The following is a 23,914-nucleotide window of genomic DNA, read 5'->3' as shown; positions in this document are numbered from 1 at the left end:
CGAACTGACGGAGAAAGGCAGATGTGCTGAAATCACAGCGGTGTGTGTTTTTCGGTGCCTCTCTCCTACTTCCTGAGAGCACGTTACCGCGGCTTCGCCGTTCCCGGAACAGTAGGGCGTGCCCCCTCTGCAGCGAGCTGCGCTGGGAGTCCGTCACTCTTCTGATGCTTAGTCGTTTGGTTTTTAATAATTTATTTTGGAGTACGCTGTTTTATTTTTAGTATCCCCTGTTGCTATAATTATAAAAACGTTGTTGAGGGTGATAAGAGAGATGAACATATTCATGAGTTTGGAAGGAGCCGAAAACAGCTCCGGACTGGGATCTGCTCAATGTGTTTTCAGTGATTTTCGGTTTGAATCCGAGCGTGACTCTTTGAAGGGCAGTGTTATGTGTTTCACTGATAATAAAAATATTTTGTAGATGAAGTAGTACTGTGTTGACTTTTATGTGATATGCTCAGTGGTTTTTCGCATTTTAGAGAGCTGCAGGCATTTTTTACTTGAAATGAGGAAGGTCTAAGAAGAATTTTCTCCCTTCAAAATTATTGGGGTAAAACATCTCTAGAGATGTAGGGCGGGAGGTTTGCTGCAAAGTATAATATTAAATCAGTGTTTGTCTGAGCTCTTTAAACGTTCATTGTGTCTTGATTGCGAAATGATGTAATTAAATGTATTGAGGCCCAGAAACAGTTACCCTCTTAATATACATCTGCTTCCATGGTTAATGTAATTGCTTAGTGATGATGTAAGAAAAGATAAAAGGTGCTTTAGCAGTACAAAATTGTTTGACGTACATGACATAATTTTCCTATTGTTTCCTGTTACTTGGGTTTGGAGGTGTTTAGCCTACTGGGAAGTCAGTCTTACCTGAACTGAATTCTTGCCTGTAACTGGAAACTTGTGAATAGAAGACGGGTTGTGTGAAATGTGTCATGTGTAGCTTGTTGACCTAAACAACAGTATTTCTTGTGAATTGACTACAGAGGAGCATTTTTAAAAGTCTCATTCTCTCAGAAGATGGCACAGTATTTTAAAACATGTAAACTTTCAGAAAGTGCTGTTTACACTCTGTGCAGTGGGGATATATAGAGCTTATGAAGGTCTAGATTTTCATATAGCACACAAGCTGGCATGTGCATATACCAAAAAAACCTAGATCAGTATCATACATAATTGAATAGCTCTGGTATATAATGTAAGCAGAGGATAATAGATTTGATACTGTGTTGTTGTTTGTAAGATCCTAATGTGAAGATGTGTGGTGATAGTAATGAGTTAGTGCAGTCCACTAGCATTACAATAAAAATGCTATAACTACTTTCTGAGAAAGTAATTAAATTTTATTATCTTAATGTCTGGAAACTAAGTAACGTGTAATTGTAGGTAAAGGACAGTTTGTGTTTATGCATTACATGCCCTGCAAAATAGTTTATGTAAGTAACACTGTCTGCTTGTGAAGGTGATATTAAAGCTCACATTTCCTTGAGCTAAGTTAACAGTGTTAGATCTGCTTTAAGGGAGGAGGTGAGGGGGTATTTATGAAAGAAGGGTCAGGTGGATATCAGTGTTTCTAAGCCTACAAACTTCGCTACCATAGCAGAGAACTAGTCAGCAGGAATGATGTCAGCTGATTGTTTCCTTCAACTGCTGTTCCTTCTAAGGGGTGCCCAGGACAATTTCTTTCCCTTGCTGCAGTAGCTTTTCTTCACTGTACTGTAACTGTAGCACGAGTAGGAAAGAGTGTAGGAGTGTATTAAATTGATGGGGGAAAAATATTTTAAATAGTTGCAGCTTGTTACAGTGTGTGGGTTGTTACCATGGGGCACTCCATTAAAAAAAGAAGTGGAGCCTCAATATAACAGCAGTGTTTGGTTTTTTAATGAGCAATGAATCATTCTTTTCCAAAATGACAGAAAGGGCACTCATTTTGAAAAAGCTGACAGTGTAAAAATGATGGTTGCTTCATTTTAGAGTAAACGCTTCTGAAGGATCCTTGTGGGGTTTTTTTAATTATGCATTTTCATAATTTTTTATAGTGCTCATTTTAGTACTGTCATCCCCTTATGTTTTAAAGTTCTATTTGAATTCTTAGTTTATTCCTGGATCTCCAGCATTTACAGTAGCACTGATTCTAGAAAAGTCAATCCCTGTTACATTGCTTTTCTGAAAGTTATATATGCTTTAAACTGTGCCCCTAGAGATCCTCTGGTGATTCACCATTATAAGAGCTTTCCAGATGCTGCCTGTAACTAATGATTTTGTGTATGCAATGTACTTTTTGCAGTACTGGTATCTACAGTTGCAGCTGTTGGCAACTGACTGGCAGAGAACTCATACATCATAAACCAAGTTGCCACTACTTGAAACTGCAAGGCGCTGTTTTGGAATTTTGGTGATTTGCAGAGAGTGGTGAAGGTCACCAGAGACAGCTTGGTAGGTCTGGAGGTGTCTCATGGTTCTGCAGGGCTGTAGGATGCTGTTAGTGCATTGGCACACATAAAGCATTGCAAGACGGTGATAGGCACTGGGACACTTCATGGATTCATCAGGCACTTGCAGACTCTTGTAAGCTGCATAATGGCTTTTGAATTGTTTGAACTGGGGACTTCCTGTTGGTCTCTAACTTCTTAACAGCAACAAACTGAGGGATTTCAACTCCCTCTAAGGAATTACAATTCAATTGCTAAATACCATGAACTCATAAGAAATTGTATTTCTCGGATTTTAAAACGGCAAGTAAACTGCAAATATATGGCATTAAGGGGGTGGATCGTGCAGTTGTCTAAAGAGTAGATTATTTTCCTGAAAAAGCTGACATAAGCTTGTCCACTCAGAGCAGAAACTTTGTGCTAACAGTTTTTGAAGTGGGCCATGATTAGAGATGAACAGCTTCTTTAAACAGAAACACTATTCATCGGCTGGAATAACTTTTCTCCAATATAGTGGTAAGCACTGTAATCTTTTGGCAGACTGTAATTATATGCTTTTCTCAGTCTTTGCATTTTCCCTTTAATGTTTGCCTCTTCCACTCATAGTAGAAGCTCTTTTTTGGCAATAGTTCTCGTTTCAGTTAATATTCTGAATGAAAATTCCAAATGAATCCTTAAAATTATTGCTTTAAAACTCAGTCTTATTTCTTTCTCAGTGCATTAAAACCTGATGTATTTCTATCTCTTCCTACATGCCCCTTTGTTGGATCATGGTCACCCTGTTTCATGCAACCCTTTTTCCTGCATGGGTGGTTTTGGACCTATGAGCAAACATCAACTGCAAAGAGAGTACCCTTGTATGGGGTCTTTCTTCTGAGGAGGACTCTTGTGTCTGTCTTGCATAATTTAAAATTTTTCAATCCCTGTTTGCTTTGTATCCTTTCAAGTTTGCTTGGACAAAGACTGAAGATCAAGCAAACAAGATTGTGGTTTCCAATATGATTATGCTCCTTCTCAATTATGAATGCAACTGTTGTAGTACTAATACTTTTGCATTCAGATTCTAAAAGACATTAGTTCTAGAGCAGTACCGTTCTTCTCTGTTGTTGAATCAATTATACAGAGATGTTGTCTACACAGGTGAATTTTAGTAATCTTGTAGTCTTGCTTGAAAGGGAAAAGGGGAGTTTTGCTCTGTTATTTATAGCCTGTTCACACCAAGATATCTGGATCCTATGCGTGTAATGCCAAGTATGCTGGCATACGACCCAGGCATTTGGAACAGGTGGTGCCATGGGAGATAGCGAGTGACAGGCCCTGAACTTGTAGTGTAGCAAAGTTTTTTTTCCTCTGAGACAAATCAGACCTTTTTCTAGGAAGCAAAAAAGAAACAAGGAGAGCCTTTAGTCGGAGGGTAAAATGAAGACTAGACCACAAAGACTTGTGGAAGAGATAAAATGTATATATGCCTGAAGTGAAGACAAATGAGAAGGCATTTGAAGGATTTCATCTCAGGTCTTCTGTTTTGTTTGGGGACTTCGGAGACTTCTGTGATTTGGAATGAAATGCAACAGGATGTCACTCATCGGTTGTGTAATAAGTGTGTTACTGTGTCTGTTAGAACTAGGCATGTAATAGACGTGCCTCAGGAATTTTTAACTGTAAATGCAGCAGATATTATAGTGTTCCTTCCTTTTGTATTTATCTTTCTAAACCATAAAAGACAATAGCAATCTGCTCTTTGTCTGATTTTGTTTTGGTGTTCTCTTTAATTATTTTTTATGAAAATTCTAATGTCACGGCATGTATTAAATTCTTTATTGTATGCTGCAGCAAAATTCTTTATCCCATGCAGGAAAAGAACTTTTTGTATAATCAGAAAGTTATTGAAGCGAAACATCTCAAAAGTATTTCTACATGTATGTTAAGTATTGATATCTTATATTTTCCTGAGAAGTAACAGAATTATATTTATAGTATTAGACTAATTAGCATATTAGCAATATATCTAGGTTTCTGTAGTACTGAACTTAATAACAAGAAATTAAATACTCTGACATACATCAGCCACATTAAAAGTTAAATGGAATGGAAGAAATTGTGACAAGACCTTTGAAGAAGTATTAAAACATCTAATTAAAGAGAACTTATATTGAGGTGTAATTTCAAAATTGCGAACAATAATAAATGTAGAACCATATATTTTATTTTAGGAAGATTCTTTGGAGGTCATCCTTTGCCCAAAGCATTGCAAATTAGAAAAGGTTTTTCAGAGCCTTGTCAGGTTAAGTTTTTACCATCTTCAGGGGTTGATATTTCACAGCCTCTCTAGGCTGGTGTTTAACTGTTCTGTTCTTCAACTCTAGGGTCTCCTATGTGCACATGATTTCTGCTGGAGATGTGGACACTCTAGATTTGTGTGCATCTGTGCTGTTCTCTGATATGTCCCAATGCAGATGCCAGTGAGACCATACCCAACAAGCTCACATTCACACACCTGAGGTGTGCACTGGCCCTCCCTGTACTGACCACCTGCTGGCTGGAGTGCAGGATTTGCATCCACTAGGAGGGATGCTGTGGTGGTTTAGCTTGGGCAGGTACCATGCAGTCAGTGGGGCGGCTTCTGACAGCATCAAACTGGGGTTTGACTGATGCTGTTACCCCTCCAAAGTTACTGCTACTGTCACTGTTGATTTGGGTTTTATTTTCAAGAGGACTCCTTTACTTCAAACAAGTGTTTCTGTCTGATTTCCTAGTTTCTGTTTAACGTAACCGACAGGCCTCTTGCTCTCGTGTAACATGACGTGGTTTGGGCCTCTACCCTGTCAGACAGTTTTGCTTATTTGATTCACGCACACAGATTCCCATCTTCACCTTTGTTATTATCCAGACTGTTCTTTCAAGGGTGGGGCTTGGCAAGCACCCACCACTCCACCTGTGTCACCAAACAGTGGCCCTAATGTTTTCTTAGTCATTCTTGTGTTCCCAATGTCCTTAGAATCGCCTTTCTCTTTGTCCTTATCAGCCTTTGCTAGTTTTGGCTTCAGCTGGGCTTTGATTTTCTTAATTCCTCCTTGCTGGCAAAGACAACATCTCTGTATACCTTCTGGGTAACCTGTTGTGTTCTGTCTTGTGTTTGGGCTCAGTCAGGAGTTCTGTGCTTGTTCTAGGTGAGAAGTTTGGTAGATTTCTGGCAGGGATGCCACACTTGCCTTCCTCTGCAGAGACTGAGATTTAGTGTGTTTTCCTCATTTAAAGCATCAGTATCTAATTATTACGAAATTACTGCTCTGTAAATTAGTATTTCCTGTAAACTGAACATAACTATACTAAAATTAGCTCTGTTTTAGCTAGAAACTATTCCATTCCCCAAATCAGTCTGCCAGCTGAGAGCATTTCGCTGAGTTAACAAACCAAAGTTTGTTGTGTATTAGAAATGGTACGTTGTTTAGAGGATGTCAAGAAACGTAGTTCAAGTCTATGCTATGTGCAGTTATTCTGCAGTTTTTTCTAACATGGTAAATACTTTTAAAAGAAATATGGCCTTTAATGTGTCAATTAAAATAATTTTATGTTTAGTGACTTTTAGTAGATAGATTGGATTTCTGTTCTTATACGAACCTGTTTATTGTAATAAACACTTAATGATTTTTCTTGTGGCTAGTGTATAACATTGTTAAAGCCTTCTGTAGTATGGGTGGTATTATTTTGTGTCCATGTAACTTTTAGTTTGGGCCCTGTCTGCTTTTAATATGTGAAGTCAGCCAATAAGAATTACTGAAAAAAGATGCAGATTTTTTGACACATTCAGAATGTGGACAGCAACTTGCAGTTCTGGGCTTAAACCTTTGCCACAGAGATCTCCAAACTGTTTGTGTGTATATTTGTCTAAATTTACTTGAATACAAGATACAAGTTTACTTGCTTGTTTTTAAGACTAAATATACAGACTTTTACCAAATGAAATACCAGTGACAATATTGAGCAGATGAAGAACAGTAAAGTACCTGTAAAATTTGAAGCAGAGTAAAAAAACCTTATTGCTTGCAAGGAAAAGAAAGCAGTAATAGTACAAAGTTATTAAAGGAAGGATGATGAAAAGGTGTAGAAGCAAAAATATAAGAGAAAAAAAAAAAGGCCTGTGATGCCACTTGGTGTCTTTCAGTGTCAGAAAATACCCCAATATATTTTGGCTTTGTGATTGCTGTGTAAAAGTAATAAAGTAAAAACTCTGCTTGTACAAAAATAGCTATCACTTTGGGGTTTTTTCCTCCTTCCTTTTTGACTAAACTATAATCAATTACTGAGTCTTTGCTAGTTAGATCCAGTAAGAAAGGCAGTTATTGTACCAGTTCAGTTTCCAAAGGATAGCCAATACTAGATACCTTTTAGATCTCTTCTTCCTGCAAACAGAAGTTTTTTATTATAACTAAGGTGTTTTCTCAAACCCTGTGTAGGATACTTACCTTGTCAAATAGCTGGGTTACCACCAAATTCTAGTCTGACATTTGAGAGGATCTGGCTGTCTGGAAGTAGGATTTCTTTAGGATATTTGAAAAAACTTATATAGTTGTTTTTTGATTTTTTTTTTTTTTTGGTGTAACATTTTTTGATTGTGTCTGTATGGGCTATGTTATGTTTTGTTTTGTTGGTCATTTTTATATGCTTGCAATTCATAAGAGATTTCTGGAGGAAAAGTAAGGGTATATGATGGTAGTATACTTCTCTCTTCATTTCCCAGTTTGAGAATCTTGTTAGGCAAAAGAGTGGGGTTTTTTGCATAAAGGTGTCAATTTCTGCTATAGTAAAACTTTTGCTTTAGAAGACAGCAGCTCAGTTGCACGAGAACAGCTGCATTAAAGCGTAAGTCAGTCACATCTACCTACTTGGATGCTTAGTAAAGTTTGTCTTCTGAGTCTTTTCTGTGTTGAGGAGACCTCTAATGATCATGCACATTTAATTCTTGAACACTGTTGTCTATAGGGGTCTTTTTTCAACATCTGTTAATTAAATGGATGTATCTTTTCAGGAGTTACATAAATTGACAGAGAACAGAGGCATTCTTTTTGAGCCAGGAGCAGTTTGCAGCTGTGCCTGACTTTGAACCTGTAGGTAAACTCATGAGTTCTGTTCAGTAGAAAAATTCTCTCTGTGCACCTTGAAGGATGCAGTGGTGTTCTGTAATGCTGCCACAAGCTTTTGTGTGGCCATTACATGCCAATTGCATATAGATGTCTTGAGTATTATGTAGCCAAAGACTGGAAAACTTTGGACATTTTGGTATCTAGGTTGGTTGATTGTTTTTAATTCCAGATATTAATTAAAACTGAGCTTTGTCTTATCTGTGTTTTCAAATACAGATTCAGAGAATAAAAATGGGAACTCCTGGATCAGGACGGAAGAGAACTCCAGTGAAAGACAGATTTTCTGCAGAAGATGAAGCACTAAGCAGCATTGCCCGAGAGGTTTGCTCATTTTAAAGTTTCTTGAATTCAGAAATAGGGATGAAAGTAAACTCATTATCTAGGAAAAGTTAATTTTTTTATTGATGTGCATAAAAAAGTGTAATTAGCCAAAAATATGACAATTAATATAAGCTAAGAGGATTATTGATCAAAAAATCACATTAACTGAAATGTCAACATAGTGAGATATTAACTGTATGACTAGTGTAACCTTATGGATTTACATTAAAGCCTAGCAGCTATTTCTACAGATACTTACATGCTTAAAGAGAAGTGAAAAATATAGCTGCTATTTCAAGTGTAAAACTAAAAAACATACACATTTATCCTGTTACAGTGTGTGGTATACTTAAGATGTTAAGTATGGTGTATTAGTATTGAATGGGCAGTAGTCACTATTAAAATATATTTGTAATAGTATCTGTTTTAAATGTGAGAAATCAATTTTTTTCCAAATAAGCCTAATATGTACACTGTACCAGGAATTCCACCACCTAAAAAGAGAGGACTGGGAGATAACCAGCAAAAAGTGCAATTAAGAAAAAGTTGATACAAAGGAGAATTTTGTCCCATGGGATTTTGGCAGTTGGAATTTGAAGTCTTAGAAATGTCTCTTTGGAACAGAGTTTTTCTCGGTGGAGTTAGAAATGTCTCTTTGGACCAGAGTTTTTCTCGGTGGAGATGCTGTGACTAGGGAACAAAAATCTTAGTACTGTTTGTATACAAGTGAATTTAGGTTCTTTGGGGCTACATTATCTACAAAGCTGCTTGCCCTAGTTAACATAAAGGAGTGCAAAATGCAGATTCTAGTTGGCTTTGTAATGTAAATAGTTGTCTGTATATGTGTATGTAAGACAAAGTAGGAGGTGATAGATCTCTGAAGAGAAAGCTTATTTAGGCATTTTCAAGTGTATCTATCATAGACTGTAGGCAAAATATATGCCTTGTCATTAAAAAAAAAATTAGTTGGTAACTTTTCAGAAAGTTTTGTTGTCAGTCACGTTCTAGTTCTACTGGAAGGTCTCACACTATCAACCAAGTCCTGTGTGGGACTCTGGATAATATATGATCTCACTCATCAAGTTCCATCACTCATTCTTTGGTGAAAACAGTGAGTAAAAAAGAAAGAACATGGCCTTAAATTTCTTTGAGTATATGCATGCTTCCATAACATCAACTTGTTGTTTAACCTAGAAAAGGATCTCAATAGTAACAAGTTATGTATAATATCTTGTTTAAAATTACTGTTGGGCTTAGTTCTCTTACATCCCATTGTTTTAGAAGACATTACTTACTAGAATTGAATTGAATCCTATAATCCATGTGTCTTCTGTGGAAAAGCTTCCAAAAGATGTTCTAGGTATTAAGAGATGGTAAACAGAATATGCAGAAACAGAAGGCTGCACTCAGGATAATCTGTGTGATGAAGCTGCATAAAGTGCTCTGGGATTGAGAGCAGTCACAAAATGGCACTAGGAAGTATTGCAATTTGTAATACAAAGAACTATAGTAAAGTGGCTCTAATGTAGTCTATGACATTTCAAGGTGTTTTTACTCTAAAAGTTCAGATTTCAGAAAGTGCTATTCTTATTCTTTGTTACCATTTTTAATATGACAAAATTGTGATTTCCTTTTTCTATGGCATGTGTCAAAAAAGATATCTTCCTTTTAGTACCAGTAAACATTGCTTTTTAGGAAATTTGGTTTAAAGAATTCTTTCGCACTGATCCACTAAGTTCATTTCCATATAGTCATTTTAGTGCACTGGTTCAATCTGCTGTCATTTTAAATGAAAATATTTAATGGAAAATAAGGGCACTATTGTAAGCATCTGAGGTACCTGGTCAGACTGCTTCCTCTGTGATATTTCTTTGGTTTTTTTCCATCTTTCCTTTGCATCAGAAAACTTTTTTCTTCTGTTGGCTGTCCCCTCCCCTTTATTTCTTGTACTTAACTTCTGTTATATAGAGAGCTCTTCCACATATTTTCCTTGGTGTGGGACTATGCATTGAGACAATAGACAGAGGCATTTTTACAGTGTCTCTGTGTTACACACAAATATGCTAAAACATCAACACTAGAGTGAATTTCTCCCTTGTTTCAAGAACTTTTGAGCTGCTAAACCTCTTTCTTAGCGACCTACTTTTTATACTATGGTGTATTATTTTTTCTGACATTGAATTTCCTTGCTGACTGGAACTGAGGAAGAGTCAAGGTGATCCAGGGACGGGGATCTATCTATCTGTGCATCCTTTCCTGGAAGCAATGCACTTTCCCTATTTGACAGTGTCTGAAGAGAGGTTACTCATAGGTGATCAGTTTGGCAGTCTTATCCTGGTACAGCAGTCTATCAGACTGTGGTGATTTTAGTTTGAACACCAATTTTGTGTGGTGGTTTTGGTTCACCAATTTGACATTTCTCAGCCAATGCACTAATTAATGTAGTGGGTTCAGTGCTGGCTAAACGCCAGTGCATTTACTAGAATGTGCTTATTTCCTTGTGGGATAGGATTAAGAGGAGGGCAAAGCAGGCTCAAAACTTTAAAAGGGTATAAAGAAAGCTTATATTAACAGAAACTAAACTAATAATAATAATACCTTCAGAACACTTCTTCCCCCCCTCCCTAACACTTTCTTTCCTACTGATATTGTAAAGAGACAAAACTTTAAACACACATGCTTTTTTCAAAAGCTGCAGGAGCAGGTGTAGATATATTGTCCATGTGTTTCCTGCAAGGAGATAACAGAACTGTGGGTTTCAAAGCACCCAGCTACATTAAAATGGAGTAGTGATGAGTGTATTCTAATTACAGCAAGGTTAATTAGAAGTCAGCTTATCATTTAAAAGAAATAAAAAAGCCTATCTCCTGAAAATATAGAGTTTTTTTATATGACCTTTTGGTTCTTTCTCTAGCTTTTATAATGGGTTCTGAAGCGGTTAGCTTTCTAAGATTGACAAAGAAAAAGTCACCTGGTGTAGAAGACAGTTTCATGTGTCTTGTGCAAAGTTTGAGCTTCCCAAAGTACAGGTAATGATTGTCTAGCGTAACTTCAGGCTCCTGGCAACATTTTAGTCTCATTTGTTAAACAAAAATACTTAACTGCTTGAAAATTCCCACGTTGTTATATAAATGAAAATTGAGATTTATATTCTCAAGGTTATGTTCACAGTCTACATTGAATACAGCTGATATGATCTCAAGATGTTTTCCCTGTGTGTTTGTTGTGGGGATTCTCCCCTTATTAAATTCCTTAGCCGACAGAATATCATTGGCTGGGTTGTGCATCACTGCTTCACTTGTCTGTATTTTCAGACACATTGTTCATTTTAAATATTTAGCAGTAACCTGTCATCACCATCTTTTAGGATTACATGAGACCTCTTTTTCCAAAACCAGTTTAATTTAATTATGTGAGAACAGAGGTTTCAGTCACTTCTGTGTTCTTGCATTGCCTGTGGTTCATGCTCAGATACAATGAATATCGTGGCAGAGAGTGATAAGATTCTGACACATGTCATCTCACTGTCCTCAACCTGCTAAGCAGGAGTTTGAAGGCACAATCAGGATTTACCATTCACAGCCTTTTTTTGAGTGTTACCATCAGCAGCTCTTCCATTCTTCAGGGCTGTGTAACTAGGTGACAGAGAACTAGAGGTTGTGGACAAGCAACATTGCAACAATGTTCACTGTGTTTCTGCCTTGTAGAACGTTGTCTCTGTGTTTTGGTTTGGTGGATTTTTTCTCAGGAATTGTTCCCATGACTATTTTCACTATATAGCAAGAGCGTGGAAAACTCTTAAGGTGTTTTCTCATGGGAGAGAATAAAGATTAATTTTGATTTGAAATTCACTTTGTAGTAGCTCAGCTGTGAGCAGAGTGCAGTTGTTCTTACTTTGATAGAGATGTAATGTTGCGGAATTGCCATGATAGAAAAAGCTGAGTTGAATATTTTTAAATGTTTGAGGGCTATATCATGAATTTAGAAACAGTTAACAACAGTCTTTTTCATACGAATCTATTTAAAGTTTCGTATGTGCTTTCCTCTTTGTGTAGGTTAAGAAAACAAGCAAAGTCCCCAAGAATTCCATCCTCATGGATATTGTCTTTGTAGATGCTAGGTGATTTTTTAATTTTGTTTTGGTAAGAGATCACTAAATATTTTTCAATTGGCTGTTTCTACCTTAGTATTAATTCAAAACCTTGTTTGCTTTTGTTTTTAAAAGTGATTAAGGATATTTTATAGGATATAAGATATTCTAGAGATGTTATAATATATATGTGAATCTGTACAATAAGAGGAAAAAGAATGAGACATCAAAAATAAAGACTATTAAAACTTTAAGTCATGTTAAAAACGTAAGATTTTGTTGTTTGTAGGCAAATGGGGCAGAGACATGAGAAGTAAGTAGAAAAGAGTTTTCTGAGGAGCCATAAGAAATACTTTTGGCACATAAGTGATGATGTTGCCTTGATTTCATCAGACAGTAGGGAGATAAGGGCAAAAAGCATGGGAATGAGAATACAGAAAAATCGAGCAGCAGAAGGAATCATAGTTGAGCTAAAAGTTTGAATTGAAAGGGACCTTACAGATCATCCAATTCCAACCCCCATGCCATGGGGGGGTTGGAATTTGGCACAGAATCCTCCTCTGTTTGCTTGATGAGAAAAGGTGAAATTCAGTTGCTGTACGTAGTTATCTTTTAAGAATTACAGTGAACATTATCATACTCACCCCGCTGCTGAGCAGAGCTGGCAGGGTGTCCTAGCGCCGTTGGGCGGACCCGTGGCAGACAGGGAGCAGCAGGGGCGCTCAGTTCCCTCACTGCTGCCATCTGGTGGAGGAAGTGAAACGCTCCCTACCCGGGCCTCCTGCGTTGGAAACTGCAGGACTGCACATCCCTTGCCAGAGGGAGAAACGAGTTCCATGTAATATGTATACATCGGCCCATGATGACAAAATAATTCACATTTTTTCAGAGGTGAATAACATTTTAAGATAGCCTATATTTTAACCTTATGAAGCTTTTATGCTGAGTCCAACCTAAATAAAGAATCACCTTCTCCAGCATATAAAAATTAAAAATAAAATACTGTTACTTTCTAGTGAATTTCTTCTTGCAGGCAAGGGAAGGAAAAAGATGCCTATCTACATTATGGCGATAGATATTATGCTTCTCCTTGCTCAGCATGGAGGGAAGCCTTTACCATATAAATTTTGTGTTAATTTTATTCTGCTTACCTGGGAAAAAAACATGGTTGTTACTATGAAGAGACTAAGAAAAATACATCAGAAAGGAGAGACTCCAGACTCAATTTTTACAATGGCAGTCAAGTTAAAGTCTCATCTTTCTTTTCTTCTTTCTTTCTTGCCAAAAATAATTCTGGTATAACTGAAGAACTACATGTTATCCTTGAAAGTTGAGCTGAGTTTTCCAAAGATTGTGGTAGAATACATATTTAAAAACAAATATGAAAAAATTGAAGAAGTAGAGATGGCTTTCTAAATGACTATAAATAGCTTATAATAACTGGGTTTTAGGTGAAAATCAGGAAACTGTGACCTCCTAGAAGAACAACATTGTCTTGCTACCTCTGTATTTACTAAATATATGCAATAAAATAAACCAATCAAAGTGAATACTGCTGTAAGGTACTGCTTAACTGCTTGAAAACAGCCAGGATAATAATATTCTAGAATGAAATGCTTTTTACGCAGTGACAAGGAAATGCTGGGGTTTTTTTTGTTCAAGTAATGGTTTTAGGTATCTGTTTTGAAATGAGTAATTCCAGAACTGTGGTGAACAGATTGCTTTGCTTTGTTACTTAGACCAGAGCTAATACCCAAAGAAATACAGGATTGCTTTAAAAACACAAATTTGTCCCAGAGTGGAAGGTAAATATGAATAGTATGAGTGTGTTCATATACAAAAGAAAATTTAGAGATTTAGTTATAATTTAATAATTTATTAATTAGTCCTTTTTTCTTATCCAAGTAAATTCTCAAGGACTTTTTTCCTTGTTTTCCTACCCAATTTCTTTTGTTACAAAGATTTCCTCTGTAGTCTTCTATGTCCTTTTGTGGTCAATTCCCTGAATAAATTCCATGATGAATTATTGTATCTTTACCTAATGGCTGTTTTCCTTCCAGATTTTATAACATTCTTTCCATTTAAGCCACTAGTGCAAGTGCACCAGGTTTATATACCTCATATCTTATTTCTTCAAGAAAATTCAGCTATCCCATTTCTTTTTATCAGTTGAAAGTTCCCTTAGGAAGCTTCTGAAATGATGTCAGAGTTACTAGATCTTGGACAATACATAGTTGAATTTTTACTTCAGAAAAATAGAAACTTGGTATGTTATAATACTTTATAATAAGCTGTATTTCAATTAGATAATATTATAATGGATATTTATCATAACATATTTTATTAATGTGTCTGGTCTAAAGACTGTATAGAGAATAATGACCAGTGAAACTGAAATCAAGGCTGTGGTGGACAGTCTATCCTTTTCTAAGACTGGACTTTGTTTAATGCAGGCTGTAGAAAGCAATCTGTATTGGCTCCCAAGCTGCTATGAGCAACGAATAGGGATGTATTTGGTACGCTCTCTGAAGTCAAATACTAGTTCAATTGAGAAGCATGATAACATGACTCCCTCTACTTTTGCTGGTTTATTAAAAAAAAACAAAAACAAAAACCAAAATGAGTAGTCTAGTGTTTCCATTCTCCTCCTATAGTCCAGATTTTATCTAAAGCTATTGTGGCTCTACATTTTCCTTAGCAGGTATTTAAAGACTTTATTTCAGTGGAGCTGATGAAATTTTTTGTTAAGGATTTATTGGTGGTGATTTGTTTCACAAATTTCATGGGCTTTTTTAGTAAGGCAACAGAGTGAATAGCAGCACCCAGGAAGAAAACTATGTCCTTCTGAATTATGGTTGTTTCTCTATTATTGTTAATTTTGAATTTCAATAATATAGCTATGAAGACTTGTGTGACTGCTATTTCAAGAGAATGAGGCCTATGAGGCCTGTGCTCTTAACACATCTACTGAGAATTAAGAATTATTTGGTATTATGGCCTTTCTAATGGTACTGCAACTTGTCTCTTGGGTTTTTGTCTTTTTGAGATTGTGGGCTTTTTACAGGAATCTGGTTGCTCAGATTAAAAATTAATGTAATATTAAGCCATTTCTTAAAAAAAATTCTAAAAATATAAGATTTTCTTTTTCTTCAATTTCTGGCACCTATTTTATGACAAATACTTGTAAATTCACTTGTATTTGTTACAAATATGAACAAGGCCAAACTTTCTCTGGAGAAAGAGGTTCTTGTTTATTAAAATGGCTGCAAGGAATGGAGTACTCAGGATAAGCCCAGGCACCCACACAGCGAGCCAAAAACAGAACAGTGAGCTCACCCCAAGTGCACTGGGTTCTTCTTTTTCTCTTCCCACACCACAAGTATCAAAAAGAAGAACCCTGACCCAACCGAGCTCCCCCCATTTATAGCCCCGTTCGAGTCCAGGATTGGTCCATTTTGGATCTGCATGGTGCTTGGTCCATTTCCAGGCTTCTCATTGGTCTTTACTGCCGTTCATTCTCGACCAATCGTTTCTGCAGGGCTTCGAATGATTGGTCAGGTCTTCCATCCAATCCCTCTTCGACCTCGCCTTGCCCCGCCAGACTGCTCTTCCAGCCAAACGCTGGGCCCTTCTCCTAGAACATGCTAACATAATACAATTAATATAACATAATTAATACAATATATTTGAACTATACCCCAATTTAACATAACTTTTACTTATAACATATTTTATCAACAGTTTAATAAATGCTAAGAAATGGAGTTTCCCTTTTACTGTAGTCATTTAAAGTTAGGTCTCTGGGTGTATGACTAGGGGAGAGTGGTGAAATGTGAATTGATTTTTCACATGAATCAGTGAACCAAATAACTTTGTATCTTAACGGTATTATCTTTGTATTAAATTTGTAACTTAATAGTAAAACCTTGCCAGAGCATAAAGGCCAAATGCATATATCTGCAATTTTATAAACAAAGCTAAACCCAAGCTTATTAGCTTTTTGAGTCCTTTTTCTTTCTGTGCTGCATAACCTGTCAGTGTGACAGTTTATATAAGACAAAGCAATAATGGGCTACAAATAGAAGTACTTCCTCTTGCATGGCAATTTTCTTGCTTTGCTTTGGTGTTATCATCATGTAGAAAGAGGAGTAGCTTTAAGCTGCTTTGAAGGAAGATTGCATTATGGCAGTCAGGAGTGTTGACACAGCCTCGGATTGTTTTATCCGCATATGCAAAATTCAGAAAAAATAGTCTTCATGAGTCACTTGGAGTTAAGACAAACTGTTTTGAGTAATAAAGCTATAGTGTGTCTGCCTTCTGTCTTGTCATTATTTGATATTTTGTGCTTGTAGCCTAATCATAATTTGAAGTTAACCTCCCAAGTTATATACCTGTTTCATTTTCCTGAAGTACAGTAAAAAAGCTTTATAGGTTTCCAATGTTTTACTTGCTGTGACAGTGGCAAAAGCAAGGAAAACTCTATCCTTAATCAAAAGCAAAAAAACAAAAATCTGTTGGATTTTACATTTTAAGAACTTCTTTAATTGGTTGTTTGTTAGGAGTTCTGAATTTTTAGCTGCTGCTGATTCTCAAAAGACTTTTAATTAGCATTACATAGACAGCTGGAATCTTTGGTGGAAAACCTGTCTTCAGTGGTTTAATATTTAAAGAATTTGAGAGAATTTTTGTCAGCTCACTATTAGACATGAAAAAATTGAGCTTGTGCTTTCTTCAAACGTCAGATATATGGCAAAATTTATTCCCTCATATTCCCAGGGCTGTTTAATACCTTTATCAATGACAGTGTTAGTAGGATTGAGTGTGCCCTCAGCAAATTTGCAGATCTGTGAAGCAGTGGTTCAGTTGGCACAACTGAAGAATAGGATGCCATCCAGAGCCACATGGACACATTTGGGCCCATGAGAACCTCTTGAAAGTCAACAAGTCCAGATACAATATACTGCATGTCAGTCAGGGCAACCTCAGATGCGAGTCCAGACTGGGAGAAGTTGTTGTTGGTGGCAGCAAAGATGCTCAGAGGACTGGAGCACTTCACCTATAAAGACAGGCTGAGAGAGCTGGGGTTGTTCAGCCTGGAGAAGAGATGTATTTGGGGAGACCTCACTGTGACCTTCCAGTACCTGAAACAGGCTTATGAGAAACAGGGAGAGTAAGTTTTTTTTACACAGGCAGATAGCGTTAGGACATAGGGGAATGTATGGTTTTGAAGTAAAGAGAGTAAGTTTAGATTAGATGTTTAGAGGAAATTCTTACTAGGGGAGTGGTGAGTCCTGGCCACTGGAACAAGTGGCCAGAGAAGTTGTTGACGTCCCATCCCTGGAACTGTTCAAGGCCAGGCTGGATGGAGCACTGAGCAGCCTGCTTTAGTTGATGGCACCTGATCTGGGCATTGGAAGTAGATGATCTTTATGATCTCTTCATACCCAAGCCATTCTGTGACTTTTTAATGACCATCTAATTCTTTCAACTAGTAATGCTATCTTGGAAGAGTTTAGTTGCATATTATTTTTGAAATTTCATTATTGATCACTTCTGTATTATGATGTTAAAATCTTAATGTGTATTTGTGAAGAGATTTGAGTACTCAAACCATTATTCAAAAAACTTTTTTTAAACTTTAATTATTTTCCGTCTGCTTGTAGGCAGAAGCCAGACTTGCTGCAAAACGGGCGGCTCGAGCAGAAGCAAGAGATATACGTATGAGAGAGCTGGAGCGACAGCAAAAAGAGGTAGTGTAATTCACCAGGAATTATTGCAGACCTTTACAAAACTTCGTATTTATTTCTGCATTTCCGTAAGATTTTGTCTTTTAGTGTAATTCAGTTTTGGACAAGTATTTTCAGCATTAGAATTGGATTGTACTAAAAGGATTCACAGTAAATACCTGTTATCAAGATCTTTCTTTTAAGAAAATAATTTAAATTGGGTAATATTTACACATACAGTTGTGTGTTGCTCCACATGTTTCTCCTAGAAAAAGTTTGCATTTCTTGAGAAAAAAAATTCTAGAAACTAGGTTTTCAGCAGTCTGGTTATTGCATAGCTGTTGCATTTAATTTAGGTTTTGACATTGCATGTAAAACATTAGGAATTCAATGTAAAACATTACAGATTTATTATTTATCATAATTGCACTCAAATTCATGTACTGCTCATACTTGGTGGTTGTGGGGTTTTTTCCTGTGTAATAAGTGAAATATGCAGAACATTTTTTGCCTCAATTTTATATGGTTCTCATTGTACCACAGTTTGAGTTTTTGAATTATAGATGTCTGCTATTATTTTGATGATTACGTGGTAATTAGTGTAGATCTTTCTGAGTTTTCAATTCAGGAATCCAGTCTTGTGTGGTGACTCTAATTTATATTTGAAACTTTTTGTTTGATTTTCTTTTTCCATTCTGTAGTTTTCTCAGCATTTATATGATAGAAAATGGGCTCATATCCAGAAATGGATGGTAGGCTAAAATCACCTGTTGTGCATGTTTTAGCCACTCAGAGAACTAACACAGGATTTTGGAGGAAGTAATTTACTAATGGTTTGCTGTGTGTTATTTCAAAGTGTCTATGTATAAAACAATGCATATCCACACAGACATATAAACTGTACATGTATGCGGTTCAATTATATCTGTACATGGTCCAACCCTCCCCTGACTGTTCCCTTGGGTCCTATCACTGGTCCTGCTTCTCTTCTTCCCCTTGTGAGAATGCTCAATACTGCAATGAGGACTGCCCTCAGTCTCCTCCAGGCTGAGCAGACAGGGTGACCTCAGCTGCTCCTTGTTCAGCTTTCCCTCCAGCCCCTTCACTGTCTTGGTTGCCCTTTTTGGGGGGTTCTCTAATAGTTTTGGATCTCATGTTGTGCACCCAAAACTGCACACAGGACTCGGCTGCAGCAGAGCAGGGCGGGACAGTCCCTTCCCTTGCTCAGCTGATGATGCAGTGCCTGATGTACCCAGGACACAGTAGGAGAGCTTCCTGTCTGTGCGGGCACTGCTGACTCACATTCAGCTTGCATCAGTCAGGACCCCGTGGTGCTGCTCTCCAGTGTCTTGTTCCCCAGTCTGTCTGTACGTCCTGGGTTGACGTATCCCAAGTGCAGAATCCAGCAATTGCTCTTGTTAAACTTCGTATGTGTTGGAGGTTAGGATTTGTTCAATATTTTTTTTCTTAGGGAATTTCTCTCCCATTTGTTGCCTAAGAGACCAGAACAATGGATACTTGAGAGAAACAAAGGATGGGTCCAAGATGGGGGGAAGGGGTGCAGCTGGCTGCAGTCTCTTAGGTGGGGTGCTTTCATTTGGGAAGAGCAGAGATAATATGAGAGTTTGGCTGGTGGGTGAGGGGCTGTGCTTGTCCCTTGCTCTCTCTCAATCTTGGAGTAGAGACACTTGGGCTGCTGCTGTGGGCAGAATCCATTGTCAATGCAGAGTTATGTTGTGCACTGCTTTTCCTTAACACAGGTGAGCCTTTGCTAGTAAGAGCAGCTGTTGAACTGGGACCTTTTCAATATCTAATCTCACTGGATCATCATCTCCTCGGGTGCTGCGGGGGAAAACCCGGGACCCTGACCCTCTCCCCCTTCTGGAGGGAGTGTCTGTTGGGTGCTTGCAGAAAGCCGTCTGCTGCTGCCCGGTGCTGCTGTTTGCTGCTGCTGCTTCTGGTTTTTTACTACACTTTAACCGATATTCCCTGCCCCTGCCTGCCGGCTGGGATACCCTGCAGATCCTGGCATGGCTCTGGAGATTTGCTACAGTTTTTACCATCCCAGGTGTGCCTGCCTTCCAGCCTACTGCTTCAGGATTCCTACTGCCGTCTGTTTTATCATCCAGAGGGGCACCAGGACCAGCTGCCTCCTATGCGTTTGTAAAGGAAGCCCCTGTCTGTCTCTCCCGCTGGCTGTGCCGCCATTACCCACCTGGAGAGAGGCAGCTGGGCTCACGCACAGCGCCCCCTGCGGCTGTGGGGGACTCATCGCACCTGCCCTGCCGGCTGTGACCGTAACTGCACCAAAGGGGAAAGTGCCACAGCCGGGAGAAGGCTTTTAGTGGTTCTGTTTGTTGTTGCTCCCGCTGTTGTTGGTGTTTGTTTACCTCGCTTTATGTGTGTATACATATATATATATATATGTTTGTGTATATATATATCTACACACACAAGTAAAGAACTGTTATTCTTTTTCCCATATCTTTGCCTGGCAGCCCGGTAATGTCGAAGTTATAATAATTTGGAGGGAAGGGGGTCACATTTTCCATTCCCAGGGAGGTTCCCATCTTCCTTGGTAGGCACCTGTCTTTCAAACCAAGACACTATGGTTGGTGGTTGCCCATCTCTCTGGTTTGTTGAGGTCTTGCTGTGGGACCTCCCTGCCCTCAAGCTCCTCCCATTTGGTGTCATCGGCCAACTTACCATTCCTTGAGTTCTGCATCCAAGTCATTTATAAGGAGACCTGGGCCTAAGATGAGCCTGTGGAACCCTACCAGTGACCTGATGCCATTTTGTCATCACGCCATTCACTACAACCCTTTGTGCCCAACCTGTGAGCCATTTGCTCATTCATCACATAACATGATTATTCAGCTGTGTGCGGGCCACATTGTCTAGAAGCATCCTTTGAGAGACAGTATCAAAAGCTGTGCTGAAGGCAAAAAAGATACAATCTACCAACTCTCCTAGGTCACTTAGGTGGATTATCTTGTTGTATAACAAAATGAGGTTCGACAAGCAGGAATTTCCACTCATGAAGCCATCCTGGCTGTGACCAATGACTGAGTTTCCCGAAGGTGTTTTTCAGTACCTCCCAAAATAGGATTTTCTGTGATTTTACCTAGCACTGGAGTGAGACTGACTTAATTGCAAAGTTTCTTTGGAGGGTTCCTTTCACAAAATTAATGTGCTTGTTAAAAGGGTGTATGGGAGATGTCAGGGGTTTTTCTGGCTTTTAGGAAAGTGTTCACTGTGGGAATGTTTTGAATCACCAAGATTTAAGTAATACATCCTGAGACTAGCCATCATTTAAAATAGTTAAAACTACAATGGCAGTTAATATCTGTTGAGAAATCCTAAGACTGTCATTAGAATTTTATTTGCAAAGTTGTATTCCCTCATTATTGTCTCTTTGCCTGTCTGATATTTGTGTATACATTAGTTCTCATGTTCTCAAGATCAGCATAGTTTCTGTATTTCTTGGTGGAATGTACCTTTGAAGGTTTTTTTTGCTTGAGATCAAAGGTTTTTAAAATATGGTATTTGTGAGGAATCTCACCAAAATTAATGCCACTCAGCTGAATGCCACTTCCTTTTGCAGTCCTAAGGGGCACATCTGCTGCAGGAGATTTCTAAAGAGATGTGCACTCCTTTCCTGGGTTGAGAGATGTAACCTCTGTATTGGATAACGTGCATAATTCTAACTTGAACTTTTTAGAAATCAAGCTTGAGCTACCAGCAGCACCTATCTGTTTGCAGTACATAATGTAGAGCATAATCCTGAATATGCTGAACATTTAACACAGGCTTTCTATTTTCTAATGGAATGTCAGGAAGAGACTTGTTACCCAGCAATTAGCAAATTTTCTTCTTGCCTGCTGCAGATACTAAGAGATACTTGTCCATTTAGACCAGAGATACAAAGAATATTTAAAATTGGCAATTATCTAACTATATTGTGTTGAAAAGTTAAATAGCTTGAGCATTCATTTTAAACCTCAAAACAAATAGTATAGAGAGGAAGACTAAAATATCATTATGAAATGAACCTATGCTCCCTGCATGACAATTCTCTGGCAGAGTTCCGCATGACAATTCTCTGGCAGAGTTTTAAATCGGCCTGTTGAATGCTGAATAGTTGTAAAATAGTTTTAAACAAATTAATGTATCCAGTGAAAATGCAGATGATAACCATGTGACCATAAGCAAGAAGAAATCTAGTCTTTAGATAGCATCTATGATCTGGAGACAAAGCCTTTAATTCTATAAATAACTGGCTTACAATCTTTAGAATAGTTCAATATATTGAAAACTGTAGGAAATAGGTAAGTTAAGGAGCAATTCCTACTTTTCGAACCGTGCTGTAGCCTCCAAATGGGATAGTTTTAAAATTAAGGTTATTCTTAACATATTTTCATACTGTAACAATTTGAAATGCTTATGGCATGTAAAATATGTTTTGATTTTAAATTAGTTGTAGTTTTTGTCTTGCTTCTTTCACATATTCTCTTGTGTGAACCAAAATGAACATTCTCTCATCCTTAAACAGAAAAAAGCTATTAAGGTGCCTTAGCTATTGTCATCACTCAGATTTTGAGTTTGGTTTATTATTTTCACTGTCACTGTATAGCAAAACTAGCTGTAGAACTTAAAAGTAGTCAATTTGCTTAACAAGCTTTGTTTCTGTAATAGAGAAAAAAAAGCAAAATATATATGAGGCAACTGAGAATAATAATTTCTCCTAGGCTTCAAATAACTTTGTAAATTACTTTAAATCTGAATGTGGTAATTATATGGTACATTTCTTAGTAGCATCCTTTAAATTTTGTAAAGCTCTCTATTCTTACTTTTATTTCTTAATTTAAACAGTTCTGTGCTTTTTTCTGCATTATTAATCATAAGAAAGACTAACTGACTACTCAACACTAATTATTAATTATATTAACCTGCCTTACTTATATTCCCTAATGTGATATCTTGGCATGCTTACCTAAATCAGGTGAAATGAGCTCTTCTAACTTGAATGAGTTTACTTGCCACCATGGATTATTCAAAATGACACATAACATTAAAAGTGCTAAAAGCATGTTGCTCACTTTGGCTTCCTGGTATTGTGTTAGGCTTTTTATTCCTTCCTTATGAAATAACCCTGCATTTCTTCTTTCTCAGGAAGATGCAGAGAGAGCCAGATACTCTCACCAGTCCAGTCGACATTCACATTTGGTTTGTGTTCAAACTATATACTTTTTCTTTTTGATCACAGCTTTCAGGAGCCAAATGAAAGGAAAAAAGGGTTTGGGTTCTGGTTCCTTTTTTCTAATGGAGAGGATGATGCTGCAAGTCTCATAAGTATTTGCAGTTTTAGTAATTTTAAGTCACATATAGTGTTTAAGTTCATCTGGTGTTTTATTTCCATCAGTGTTAAAAAGGTAGTTTATTTTTATGTTTCAATCTTCTAGTCTTTTCTTGCACTTGGAGTATTACTGTGTGTCTGTAGTATTTGTGAAAGAAAAGGTATCAGTACCTTAAGATACAATTTGAAGAAGAGTTTGGTATGATGCAGGATTCTCTTTCTTGGAGAAGGTGGGAATATGTTATTCATTAATAGCAAAATATTTAGCCAAATGATGTCAGGTATCCTGAAGACTGCTAACAGAAATATTTTTTGTATAGGCTCTTATGTCATCTCTAGGCTATATATATATTGCTAAAGAGCAGTTTTCTTGAGATTATGGTAACGTTTTCCTCGTCTTGGATCTGCGTAGAAATCAGCTGGTCATTGATCTGGGTATACAGGCCAGGAAAGGAACAAATTACTAAAATAAAAGGGTTGATTTTATGTATTTTGGAAGTTGGAATGAGCTGTTTCTTTGTGTGACTTTAAAAAAAGGTGATTGTTGCTTGCTAAGACGTGTTTGCAATTAAATGTATTTTCTGATTAACAGAATTTTATGTAATGTCGTGCAAGCCATAGTGTTAAGTATTTCTGCAATTTGCTGCACAGGTATTTTTACCAAATAATTTTAAACAGTAAATGCTTTATCAAGAAAACATGTAAAATAGCTATGTGCAACTCTTAGAAACTTGTGAGCTGATATAGATTTGCTCAGATCTGCTCTTGTCTTGGCTAACATAGTAAATATGCTAAGAGAGAGATTAAGTAATTGGCTGTTGTCTAAACAAGAGGGTTTGAATTGGGCA

The 23,914-nt window shown here is 37.4% G+C and overlaps 1 protein-coding gene across 19 annotated transcripts in view; it reads left to right on the top strand.

Moving 5' to 3' along the window:
• The window catches only part of LRRFIP2 (LRR binding FLII interacting protein 2), a 55,887-nt gene that overhangs the window by 494 nt on the left and 31,479 nt on the right, over positions 1 to 23,914 (top strand). For 13 of the 19 annotated variants that reach the window (XM_074541730.1, XM_074541699.1, XM_074541709.1 and 10 more), the window contains exons 2-5: positions 7,790 to 7,894; positions 17,648 to 17,734; positions 18,412 to 18,462; positions 22,883 to 22,936. In XM_074541730.1, coding sequence (XP_074397831.1) covers positions 7,805 to 7,894; positions 17,648 to 17,734; positions 18,412 to 18,462; positions 22,883 to 22,936 — 282 coding nt within the window. In that variant the 5' untranslated portion in view covers positions 7,790 to 7,804. The remainder of the gene's footprint in view (positions 1 to 7,789; positions 7,895 to 17,647; positions 17,735 to 18,411; positions 18,463 to 22,882; positions 22,937 to 23,914) is intronic. The other 6 variants (XM_026793414.2, XM_014267024.3, XM_014267025.3 and 3 more) reach the window with 1 other exon arrangement.

The sequence above is a fragment of the Zonotrichia albicollis genome, chromosome 1 (assembly GCF_047830755.1).
Source record: "Zonotrichia albicollis isolate bZonAlb1 chromosome 1, bZonAlb1.hap1, whole genome shotgun sequence".
NCBI lineage: Eukaryota > Metazoa > Chordata > Aves > Passeriformes > Passerellidae > Zonotrichia > Zonotrichia albicollis.
The sequence above is the reverse complement of the archived record's forward strand: the minus strand, read 5'-3'. Positions and strand labels throughout refer to the sequence as shown.